Below are 13,605 nucleotides of genomic sequence, written 5' to 3'. Positions count from 1 at the left end.
AAATTAATCCTTCTGCAGAAGTTGTCAGTTGCGTTTATCTGAGAAGTTTACCCCACACAGACTCTGCGGCTTCAGTGAGGCAGCCTCTGCCTAGCACTCCTGGCTGACAATTAGCAACCATCTCATTGTTACCACACTAGGGCTAAGCTCTTATTTTTCTAGATTTATAACTATATTAACAATGGTTTCTATAACACAACCTTAGCACATTAAGAGCAAAAACACAGAAAGCAAATGTTAACCCAATAGCTACTTTTAGAATAATTTTTCTTGTGTTTTCTAATAGGACTTCCTCACCCCCCGAAGGGCTCTATGTCTATTAGGGCCTTTATATGATCAGGTTCTTTATGTTATTTTATGATTAGGGTATTATAAGCAATCATGCATATTAGTACCAAGGGCATAAAAGCATTTGCCAAACAAACTAAAATACCAGCAAAGGAGTTTAAATTAAAACACTCCTTTCACCCTGGATGATCTCATAAAATACCACCACCTGGGAAACTTATTGATTAAAGTTCTAAATTGATTCTTATTTGGGAAGAGATCGGGGAAGGCCTTCTGCCTGTGTCACAGAATTTAGGGAGTAGCCTATTGAGGCAGGCATCAGAAAGACAGATATCATCTTTAAGGTGAGCGCCGGAAGCAGCTTTTTGAAATCCCTGAAAACCTGATCTGCCTTGCCTGTCAGGTTTTCTCCTCGTGACCTTGTCATGGGTGGGATCTCATGAGCTGGCCTTTTTGAAACCCCTGAAAACCTGATCCGCCTTGCCTGTCAGGTTTTCTCCCTCGTGACCTTGTCATGGGTAGGGTCTCGTGTGTTGGCTCCCGGCAGGTGTCATATCTTTTTGCCTTTTTATACAGTTCATGGGGTTCTCATGGAAAGAATACTGTTTTGCCATTTCATCCTCCAAGGACCACATTTTGTCAGAAGCCTCCACTATGACCCCTCTATATTGGTGACCCTGCAAGGCATGGCTCATAGCTTCATTGAGTGACTCAAGCCCCTTCACAACAAGTCCATGACCCATAGAAAGGATTAAAGATGTAGGCAACATCATATGCTTGAAAATGTTCACTGCAGCATTATTTACACCAGAATTTCTCAACTCTGCTTGCATTTTAGATTCACTCGGGAGTTAAAGCCAATATATTAGTGGTTCTCAACCAAGTGCGGGGTTGCAGGGGAAGGCTATTAGAGAAGTAGAAGAGTGCTTTGCATGCAGGGGACAGGTGGCATTCCCTGGAAATATTTCTGATTGTTACAACTGTGGAGGAATGGCATCTAAGGGGTAGAGGCCAGGATGCTGGTAAACACCCAGCAGAGGACAGAGTATGTCCCTGCAACAAAGATTTGTCTAGTCCAGCAAGTCAGTAGTGCTGAGATTAAGAAACCCTGTGGGACACTGATGTCTGGGCCCCACCTCAGACTGATTACATCAAGATCTCTTGAGGGAGAACATCAGTATTTAAGCAAAACCAACAACCTCTCAGGTGATGCAACTGAGCAAACAGAGCTGACAACCTCCAATGTTTTCAGAAAATTGAAAACAACATATAATTAATACCAAGACACTAGTTGCATGAATTTGGTTCCTTCCTAGCAACATACGATTCCCTTCCTAACAACATATGAGATTAGACATCAATGAGAAAAAGAGGAATGATAGAAAACTGCACAAAGGACATGAAAGGCAATTCTCAGGAAAATTAAACAAACAAGCAATAAATATCTATACATCTACATCTCTCTATATACGTGTGTGCTGTGCTTAGCCACCTAGTCATGTTTATGACCCCATAGGCTGTAGCCCGCCAGGCTCCTCTGTCCATGGGGATTCTCCAGGCAAGAATACTGCAGTAGGTTGCCATGCCCTCCTCCAGGGGATCTTCCCAAGCCAGGGATTGAATCCAGGTCTCCCGCATTGCAGGCAGGTCTTTATTGGCTGAGCCATCAGGGAAGGACAAGACTACTGGAGTGGGTGGCCTATCCCTTCTCCAGGGGATCTTCCTGACACAGGAATCGAACTCGGGCAGATAGATACATAGAAAGATAGGGAGAAGGCAATGACAACCCACTCCAGTACTCTTGTCTGGAAAATCTCTTGGACGGAGGAGCCTGGTGGGCTACAGTCCATGGGGTCGCTACGAGTCGGACACGACTGAGCGACTTCACTTTCACTTTTCACTTTCCTGCATTGGAGAAGGAAATGGCAACCCACTCCAGTGTTCTTGCCTGGAGAATCCCAGGGACGGGGGAGCCTGGTGGGCTGCCGTCTGTGGGGTCGCACAGAGTCAGACACAACTGAAGTGACTTAGCAGCAGCACATAGAAAGATAGAGCAAGTTCACTAACAATTGGAGAAATGCAAATTAAAAACAACCATGAAGTATAATTTTTCATTTAACAGTTTAACAAATTAAAAAAAAAAAATGATGCTATCTAATACTGGCAAAAGGCTTCCCTAGTGTTTCAGATAGTAAAGAGTCTGCCTGCAACACGGAGACCCCGATTTGATCCCTGGGTTAGGAAGATTCCTTGGAGAAGAAAATGGCAACCCACTCCAGTATTCTTGCCTGGAGAATCCCATGGACAGAGGATCCTGGCAGGCCGTAATCCATGCGATCGCAGAGAGTCGAACATGGCTGGGTAACTAACACAACAACAACAACGTTGGCCAAAGGGTAGAGAAAGGGTAGAAAAATACTGTCAAAAACTCTCAGTGAAATTGGAAGTTGTTACATCCCTTTGGAGGGCAACTTGGTAGTATCTTACAAAATTTAAAATATGTTATTGATCCTGAAAATTTATAGATTTGCAATGTATACAGAATTTATAAGTCAAAGGAGCGATGGATACACTCACACACATATATGGGCACGACTCTAAGCAGTTATATCTATGTGTCTCTATCTATCTATCTATTTAATCTATCTGTCTGTGTACCTGGCTACATACCCATCTATCTATGTATCTTTTGAGAGAAGGAAAAGAGACAGAGAGGGAGACAGAAAGAGAGAGAATTTAATCATTGTGTAGAACATCAAAGTACTAAGTATTACAAAAGTGTCCAAGTAGAGGTAGTTAAAAAAACTACCACATATTTATGCAACAAACAATGCAGAACACCATGCAACTATAGAAAGATATCTAAAGCATATTGTTATATTATTAAATAATAAGTTGCTAAACCATAATGTAATGATTCCATTTATGTATATATAGACATAGAATATTCTGGAAGGAATTGCAAGATACCTTTAGCAATAGGAGAAGGTTTTTTTCTTTCCTAGTCCCCTGTACTATCCGAGTGTTTTTTTTTTTTTTTTTTTTACCATAGGTGTATATTTTAGATATTCAAATTTATTTAAATCTATTATAACTAATAAACATTTTTGTAGGAGAATGTTAAATAAATAATCATACCCATGATATGCCATTATGAAAAGTTCAACTCTAAAACAGTTTATGTGATGCTGACTCATTTTTAAAACATTCAAAGAAAAAAGACTGGAAAGCTAACACATCAAAATGTTTTGCTGATTGAAGTCTCACGTTTTTCTTTGTGCTTCCTGCTTTCCTCTGTTTTCCAAAATTTCTACACTGAGCTTGTGATTCTTCTGAAATTAGAATTTTTTTTTTAAAGTCTGCAATACATGTTATTTTTCTCCCCCAAAGTATGTGTACACCCAACTGCTAGGACATCACACATAGCTCTAGCGTAGTAATGTACAGAACTCATTTGGCCGTGAGTACAATATTTTGCCTCATCCATGGTGAGGCGGCAAAGAAGATCAGCTGGCATGGTGACCCTGTCAGTCCTTTGTTAAAAAAGGCATTTCCTTCCCACATGGCTCCAGAAGCACTTCATTTTTGGATCCATTCAACATGAAAAACATTTCTGCTGCAGAAAATCATTGTCATCTCAAGTTTTAAGAGAAGATAGTTTCTTCTCATGGGGTAGAGTGCAGATATAGCCACCCGAACCCTTCTTTCAACAATTCATAGGGTGCTGACTTATGTCTTGGGCATTGTTTTAGAAGTTTGAGTCCCAGGGATAAAGGAGATATTCAAGGTCCCTGCTCTTAAAAAGATGACATATAGCTGGTAAACAGATGAACAAGATGGTTACAGAGAGTGAAAATGCCAGGATGGTGGGGGAGAAAAACTAAATCAGCCTGTAAGGGTGGCTAATTTTGGATTTGTGGTCACCCACATAGAAGAGTACATTTGTTTCACAGTAAGTTCTCATTTTTGTCTCAGGTTCAAAGGATTTGTTAAGAAAATAACCCACTCATTCTAAACAAACAAATAATACCAGTATTTATTAGAGAATTATCTAGCTTACTTTCAATATACTTACATTAAAAGAGAAATAGAAACAGCAGAGGACACATCACTAAATTGGCTTTTGACAAACATCCAGACTTAGCACTGGGGGAGTCCTGTGACATGGCACATCTGGAGTCCCTTTTGGGAAAAGCTCCCAGGCAGCACGTCAGCTCCATGGGTGAGACTTCAAAAATTGCATCTTGGGTTCCCGCTTATAATCCCAGAATGCAAACTGATATCATCATCAATCCGTGAGCAAGTTGCAGCTCTGGCTTCATGTTAATGCTATTTGTTTTGTCTTATAAGACTTGGAATGTTGTTACGCCCAGGGCTTGGTTGGCCAGACCCCCTTCCAGGGGTTCAACTATCTCATGATTCATCCCCTATCTCATCTATGGTGCCGAATAGCAGGTAGTCACTCACAGTCACTCATAGTCAGGGCAGTGTCCAGGCAGGTTAGAAGTAAGGTCAGAGGCCTGCAATGCTTCGTCTCTGAGCCTAAACAAGACTATTTAATTTCCCTAACAACATTGGAACCAAGAAATAAACTATAAGGTGGAGCTAGCCATCTGCAGAGCTGCTGATAGAGCCAAGCCGGAGGGAATGGCAAGTACAAAGGCCCTTGTAGAAGTGTTAGTTGCTCAGTCATGTCCAACTCTTTGTAACCCCTTGGACTGTACCCCGCTAGGCTCCTCTGTCCATGGGATTCTCCAGGTAAGAACACTGGAGTGGGCTGCCATTTCCTTCTCTAGCAGATCTTCCTGACCCAGGGATCGAACCCGGATCTTCTGCATCGCAGGCAGATTCTTTACCATCTGAGCTACAGGGAAGCTTCCCAACAAAGGCCCTGGGGCAGGGACAAACCTGACATATTCGAGAAATGAAAAGGCCAATGTGGTCTTTAAGAGGTAAGTCAGTGAAGAGTATAGGAGCAGGTGAGGTGGAGAAGGTAGACAGAGTTCAAGCAGAATCTTGAAATTTATTGAAGAGGTTGGATTTTAAAATTAAAAATGTAAAAACCAACAATAGTACAATAGCTTCATGTATGTATTATGTACCTGCTATGTTGCAGGTACTGTTTTAAGCATTTTATAGGTATTATTTCATGTAATCATTACAATAACCCTGTGAGGTATCAATTATGATGAGCCTCATTTTTTCCCCAGAAGAAAACAGAGTCACAGACAGCTTAAATAACTGACTTCAGGTTACACAAGTAGCTGAGCTGAGATTTGAACTCTGGGTGGACTCCTACCTTTATAAACTATCCTGTGAACCACTGTATGAACCCTACATCTAATGTGACCAGTAAACAAAAAGCTTGTTCCAAACCAATCCAGTCTTTGTAACTGTGAGATCGTCACAATAATTCATCTAGACAGTAGGAAAAAATTGCTTGCCTAACAAAATATCAAATACATTCTACGTGCCATGTGAAGCATGCATCGTGTTTTTTATACATTTCTATCATTTTGTCTCCTCAAAGCCAGCATCTCGAAAAAATATCTGATAAACTCATTTTGCACATAACCTTATAAAGTTGTGACTTCCTGTTTTAGAATTCCACATCATCACGCCCCCATTCTCAACCATCACTTAGTAACAGTGACAAGGAGCAAAACAGCCAGGGGGTCAAAACTTTTATACCAAGAGCAGAAGTAATAGAAATAATCTCTTCAAGTGATATAGCTTTTAACAGGTCTCCAAAGGCTTCCTTATCTGCTACTTAACTTGATCCTCCCAACAATCCCACGATGGGTGAAGCCCTTCTCTACCCTTTCCAGTTGGATGCGCCCCTGTGACTTGCTTCGGATAATGGATTGTGAGCAGAAATGACAGCACATGTTGGTGGGGCTTCGAAGACCCAGTTCGTGATTCCCCACATCTTTTTCCTTGGCCATGACCACCAGTGGCTTTCTAGATGCTGGCTGCTCCATCAGCCTGAATCCCTGGGTGACCGTGATGAACGGATCCCCTTGTCAACAGAAGGTGGGCATTTAGTGTGAGCAAGAGATAAGCCTTTGCTATATTAAGCCATTGAGATTTTGAGTTTGTTGCCTTGGTGTAACCTAGCCCAGTGGTTCTTGAACTTGAGCAGGCAGCAGAATCAACGGAAGAGCTTATTAAAGCACAAAATGCGGGCCCCTCCTTTAGGTATGCTGATTCAGCACAGCTGGGGTGGAGCCTGATAATTTGCATTTCTAACAAGTTCCCAGGGGACGCCCTGCTGCTGCTGCTGCTGCTGCTGCTAGTGCAGGCACCACACTTGGGGAATCATGACCTAGCGTCTCCTTACCAAATCAACATCATCCCAGAGAAACCAAAGCCTGGGCAAAGCTTGTTCATTCCTTCATGTACATGGGGAATACTTACTAAACCTGCAAACTGTACTACCCTAGGTTCTGCATCATCAGTCACAAACAAAGCAGACACACTCCTCGCCCTGTCTCCTAAAAAACTAGTAATTTGCTCAAGGTTACACAGACAGTGGCGGAGAAGGCAATGGCACCCCACTCCATTACTCTTGCCTGGAAAATCCCATGGATGGAGGAGCCTGGTGGGCTACAGTCCATGGGGTCGCTACGAGTCGGACACGACTGAGCGACTTCACTTTCACTTTTCACTTTCACACACTGGAGGAGGAAATGGCAACCCACTCCAGTGTTCTTGCCTGGAGAATCCCAGGGACGGGGGAGCCTGGTGGGCTGCCGTCTATGGGGTCGCACAGAGTCGGACACGACTGAAGCGACTTAGCAGCAGCAGCAGCAACACAGATAGTGGTGGAACTAGCTGTTGAATCTATGTCTTCTTACTCAAAATCCAGTACATAGTCCATGATGCAACACTGACAAACACATTGTTTGCTCTTTAATACCGCTTCAATATTTTTTTTTAAGGAGGTAACCCTTAGGCGTAATTCTCAGACTCCTTTTTTTGTGGATGGAAACTCCAAACTTTACAAGTTTGGAGAAGGAAGCTTCAGTGGGGGCCAGGAATGTGAGGGGTCCTCAGCACTTCGTGGAGACAGGATAAAAAGGAAAACCTCCTCCATGGCAGCTACAGAAAGAGAGCAGTGACTAAGGCAGTGCTGTAGATACTGTGATGCACTGCCCAAATCCCCCTTCAAGGATAAAGGACTTACTCCCCCAGATGCTGGGCATTTTACTGGCTAGCAGTCCTCAGCTCTCAGTCCACTATGGGGACTGCCTTTCTGAAAGATACCCGCTTCACCCAAGGTCACACCCATCCCTGAGAATCCTACACCCAGTAATGGATGGGGACAGAAAAGCTCTGAAGGACATCCCAGCTCCAGAGTTCTTCATGGCGGGTGTCAGACTTTGGGGTGACTGCATCATAGCTCAAGTTTCCCCAGTCTTGCTTTCTTTCCCTCCCTCCCCAAGGGTTAGGATCCCAAAAGTGAAAGGGTTAGTCACCCAATCATGTTGGACTCTTTGTGACACCATGGACTGTAGCCTGCCAGGCCCTTCTGTCCAAGGAATCCTCCAGGCAAGTAGGTAGCCTTTCCCTTCTCCAGGGGATCTTCCCAACCCAGGAATCAAACCCACATCTCCTGCAATACAGGCAGATTGTTAACCATCTGGGACACCAGGGAAGTCCCAAGGCACTGTTTAATAAACACCCTTCAAGCTAATCTTCACCTGAGTCTGCTTCCCAGCTATTCAGTCTGCAACAGGGGATTTCATGGTGTTGGCTGGGGGGTGAGTAATCTGAACCTTCTCCTCCTCCCTTTCAAAAGCTCTGGTGAAATCAGCATTTCTCCCTCAGGCTTTAGTGAGACAGCATTTATAGTGGGTTAAATGGTGTACCCCTACCCCTCGAAATTCATGCCTACCTGGAACCTCAGAATATGACCTTATTTGGAAATAGAGTCTTTGCAGATCTCACTAGTTAACGATCTCAATAGGGAATCATCCTGGATTTAGACTGGACCCTAAATCCACAGACTGGCATCTTTATAGGGTGAGGAGAAGATACGGAGAGGCCCACACATAGAAGAAGGCCATATGAAGACAGAGACTGAAATTGGGGTGATGTGGCCACAAGCCAAGGAAAGTCTGGCACCACCAGAGGCTGCAAGAGGCAGGAAGAGTCCTCCCCTGGAGCCTTCAGAGAGAAGATGGCTCAGCACACACCTCTATTTGAGACTTGCAGCCTCCAGGACTGTGACAGAATTAAATTCTATTGTTTAAACTCCTCAGATTGTGGTACTTTGTGATGGCAGCTGTGAAATGAAAATATCTCCTGCCATATAGATAAACAAGAAATGTCACAGTCAATCAGTGATTTCTGGTCTCCAAATGTGAAAGAGGGTTCCCAACACTCCAATCCAGTGGATGCTGTCATCCCCCACAGTGATTGCTAAGGAGCTGGGGGAATATAAGAAGCAAGGTGAACAAGGAGACAGGATTGGCCCCAGATAGCTGAGGTGAAGGGAATGAAATCAGTGAGCCCAGAAGCTTGCATCTTCCCACATAGTGTGTTAAATTCCTTAACTTGATAGCTGATCTTTGATGTTCAGGGTGTCTGTTCCCTTTATTGCAAACTTATATATAGCCTGACTTCCCCTCCTGCTTACTTGGAGCAGTTTTCTCAGAACTACTGAGATGCCTTCTCCCAGGCTCAGACTCCTAAACATTCCCACCAAATAAAATAACTCTCTACTTTCAGGTTGTGACTATAGTTTTTAGTCGACACAGCCTTAGGAGACTAACACAGTGTTCTATTTGGAAGAACTTGATGAGGAAAATGAGAAAATGACAGCTGACCATCATATGAATGGAAATGAAATGACCAGTGCTGGGCATGGAGTAGGCATTCAATAAATGCTTGTTGAACTCAACTGAACCAAATGCTAATAAAGGGGAAGAATGTGTTTCTTCGGATAACTTCTTGATTTATTTTCTTTAGACTCTGGGCATGTGGGCATCGGCTCATTTGCATACTTACTCATGGCATTTGATTCTACCCATGGAACTGTGGAAGGATCAGTATTCATTTTTGGACAATTCTCATAACTCCTTAAAAGTCAGTCACTAATGAGGTCCTTGCACTGTGTCACTGTAATGCATGTCCTGCTCATTTAAACTAGATTTATAATTTTGAAATGCCTCTGGCCTTTGCTTTTTCTTATTTTTTTTTTGGGGGGGGGGCTGCTCCCTCAGAATTCTGGTTCTATTTTTAGGTGTCTAGGCTTCTCAAGTGACACTAATGGTAAAAAACATGCCCGCCAATGCAGGAGACATAAGAGATGCGGGTTCCATCCCTGGGTCAGGAAGATCCCCTGGAGAAGGCAATGGCACCCCACTCCAGTATTCTTGCCTGGAGAATCCCATGGACAGAGGAGCCTGGTGGGGACAGTCCATGGGGTCGCAAAGAGTCAGACACAACCGAAGTGACTTAGCACTTAGCACACACACACAGGCAGGTGGATAACATGTGGTTTACAAGGGTTATTTAGGAGCTCTGCCAGCATCAAATGTAAGCACCCTTGATAGTGCTTGTTTAAGCCATAGCTGAGTCAATCCCCACCACACGCTTCAATTTGCTTTATCTGTAAAATGGAGCTCACACTTCCTTTTCATATGTTAGCAGCAGTGAGAGAATAAAACGAATTATCTGCTTGGCTCCCACAGGCTCAGCTGTTCCTTTGGTCACTTTTGGAAGTATCAAATTATTTCTGAATCCTGCAGGTTGAGATGGCCAGAGGTGGAAAATAAATGATCTTCTGAGCTTAATATGGGTTTTAACAGCCCAGAATGAGCCCCAAGACACTTGCTCTGTTTGTTCTTGCCAAATTCTTCACACTTAGAGACCTAGACTACAGGAAAAATTTTCAAAGACTAAATTGCAAGGAAAATTTCCATTCAATTGCAAATTGCTTTTCTTACTTTCATAGGACACTCTAAAAGATTCTATTGGAGGATGCAGACATATGGTAACATCTATAACTGAAGGGGCTCAAGGAGGATCTGTGAATACCCCTTAAAGTGCCAAGAGAGCCTGTAGAGCTTGCTTTGGGAGTTGGGTCCTCTTCAATGACACGCAGCTTGAAGTTCCTCCATCTGTTACCCTCTAAAGAAGTAGAAAGTTATTCTTATAAGAGATAGTTGTTGGTGAGGATGCTTTCGATTGCAACCTAACTCCAGATGGCTTAAAAAACGCAGAAAATTTATTATCTATTTGCTCACATAACTGAAGTCTATATGTAGGTCTTCAGCTTCAGGTAAGGCTTGATCCGGTGGCTTACAGAATGTCACCAAGAATGTCATGTCTTTCTTTCTGCATCTCCATTCTAACTCCTTCAGTCATCATTTCTAGTCTTCCCAGTAGTCCTATGGATGTTCTGGATTCTGCTGCTTTTACTACATCTCATATCTTTATGCCACACCATTCAGGGAAGAGGAAAATAGATCTTACGTGAGTCTTGTTGTGGGGCTTGGCAACTGGAGGATGACAGGTCACGTGGAGGAGCACCGAGACTCCTCAGATGACAGTCAGCCCACTCACTACCAAATATTGAGTGAAATCATCTTGAGTCTTCTATCCAAGCCTAGCCAACTTTCTAGCTGAAGGTAGCCACGTGGGTGAGCCCAGATGAGACCAGAAGATCTGTCCAGGTAACTAACCCACAGAATAATTATGAGAAACTATAAATCACTGTGGTTTTAAACCTCTAAGGTTGTAGTTGTTTGTTTCATAGCAATAGAAAAACTGAAACACTCCCCCTCCCAGAGCTGGAGAGGAAGGATCTGTCAGGAGGTGGGGGAGGGCTCCAGGAAGCCCTTTGTCTTCCTCAATTGCATCCTGGATTTTCTGTCTCACCAAGCGCCTACAGTCAGGGAGAAGTAATTCTTCAAAATGCAAGCAGGGAGCTGTTTGGAAGCAAGAAATGTATACCTGGCAGTCAAAAAACAACAAACATCCACTCTATTTTCCTTTGTGTTTCTTATAAGCAGAGCTGTATAACTCAAAATACCAATACATGTGTATTAGGTATGCCTCAAGCACATATTTTGGAATAAATCCCATCAGGCTGGACACATCTGAATTAAATAGACAGAGACTACAGCCTGCGCCATCTGCAATCCTTTATTTCTTCTCTTGGCCCAATTTGAGAACAAATGCATACACACAGAACCACAGGAGAACTACTGATTTAGAACAAATTAAATAAAGGAACGTGTAGGATGTCAACGCTGAGAGCTCCAAGACAGGACCCACATACCTTCTCCGAGTAAGGAAGACAGGACTGACCATGTACTTGACCACTAAATACCTCTAGGTCAGAAGCACGATTGGAACAAATTTATTAAGTAAACCCTAATACAGTGACTCTTATCCAGGGCAATATTGCCCTCTAGGGGACTTCTGGCAATGGCTGGAGACAACTTTAGCGATCACAGCTGGGGGCATGCTAGTGGCCTCGAGCAGGTGGAGACCAGGGCTGTTGTTCAACATCCCACAGTGCACGGGACACCCTCCCTCCAGCCCAACAAAGAATCACCTGGCCTAAAATATCAACAGTGCCGAGGTTCTGTTTTTGGTGTGTTTTTTTTGGCTGGATCATATGGCTTGCGGCATCTTAGTTTTCGGACTAGGGATCAAACCCAGGCAGTGAAAGTAAGGAGTCTTAATCACTGGCCTGCCAGGGAATTCCCAAAGGTGCTGAGGTTGAGAAACCCCGATTTAAGGAAAATAGAATTACTAGATAGTCCAAGAGTTGTAAGCACCTCCCTGGGCCTGAGAATAGTCACAAATATCAACAAAGCCCTGTTATTTAACATAGAACTGTCTGACATCTTACGATGCTCTAAAGCCTTACTTCTCACCAGCAAACTCACTCCTAGGCATTTACTCAAGAGAAATGAAAACATACCTTCACAAAGAGACTTGCACATGAGTGTTTAGAGCAGCATTATTCGTAATAGCCAAAATGTGGAAGCAACCCCCAAACTGGTGAATGGATAAACAAAATATGGTCTGCTCATACTACTTAGCAATACAAAGAAATGGAGTAATGACACCTGTTACAACCTGGGTGAACCCCCAAATCATTATGTTCTCTGAAAGAAGCCAGACACAAAAGGCCATGTACTGTAGCATTTCATTTATAGGAAATACCCAGAAAAGGCATAGTATAAAAGCAGAAAGTAGATCAGTTACCTGGGGCCGGGGGTAGGAATGGGAATTAACTGTAAAAGGAGTGATATTGTTGGGGTGATGAAAACATTCCTAAACTGGGTTATAAGGATGGTGGCCCAGAATGATAAACTTACCAAAAAGTATTGAACCGTACACTCAAAACAGGTGAATTTTATGATCTGTAATCATACCTCAATAAAACCCTGCTATTCACAATGTGTCCGTGAACCAGCAGCATCGGCATTACTTGGCATCAGCTCCTTAGAAAAGCAAAGTCTTAGGTCTCAGACCACACCTGCTGATTCAGAATCTACATTTTTAAGACCCCTACATGACTGATACACATATTAAAGTTTAAGAAGTACTGCTTTTACACTGGGACTTGGCCAAAATGTGCAGAACCCAAACCTATCCAAGTATAACTTTGGGCCAAAAAAATAAATTTATTAAAAAAAAAAGGCTCCAGTCCACATGAAATGGAGCAGGACCCTACAGTCCTTGCCCACCCGCACCCCGCAACACACATGTCCTCTGCCTGCCTTTTGTCTGTGAAAAGCTTTAGCCGAAGAATAAGTTTAATCAGAGCAGTAAGAAAATGCAGAAACAAAGAAAAACAGTCAAAGGAGACCAAATAATAAGCAAAGTCTAGGACTTTCAGTTCCTTTTCAAGTGCTATAGGTCATGTTCTGAGCCATAACCTGTGTGGGCATGCTCAGCTGCAAAGTTGTGTCCAATTCTTTGTGACCCCATGGACTGTAGCCCACCAGGCTCCTCTGTTCATAGGATTTCACAGGCAAGAACACTGGAGTAGCCATTTCCTTCTCCAAGGGATCTTCCCGACCCAGGGATCAAAACTGCGTCTCCTGAATAGGTAGGCAGATTCTTTACCACTGAGCCACTTGAGAAGTCCCCATATCCTGTAAGCTGCCTTATAGATACCAAAACTCCTTAACTTAATATAGAAGTTAACTACATGATACCCAGACTGTAGCCATGACATTCAGTTCAGTTCAGTTCAGTTGCTCAGTCGTGTCCAACTTTTTGCGACCCCATGAATCGCAGCACGCTAGGCCTCCCTGTCCATCACCAGCTCCCAGAGTTTACTCAGAC

General features: G+C 43.2%; 1 protein-coding gene across 1 annotated transcript in view; it reads right to left on the bottom strand.

The window, feature by feature from the left end:
* Window positions 1–13,605, bottom strand: part of LOC133055507 (uncharacterized) — a 106,644-nt gene that overhangs the window by 69,811 nt on the left and 23,228 nt on the right. Inside the window, exon 2 of the mRNA XM_061140697.1 lies at window positions 6,086–6,307. Coding sequence (XP_060996680.1) covers window positions 6,086–6,307 — 222 coding nt within the window. The remainder of the gene's footprint in view (window positions 1–6,085; window positions 6,308–13,605) is intronic.

This window comes from Dama dama, chromosome 5 (genome assembly GCF_033118175.1).
Source record: "Dama dama isolate Ldn47 chromosome 5, ASM3311817v1, whole genome shotgun sequence".
NCBI lineage: Eukaryota > Metazoa > Chordata > Mammalia > Artiodactyla > Cervidae > Dama > Dama dama.
This window is presented reverse-complemented; position numbering and strand designations above follow the sequence as displayed.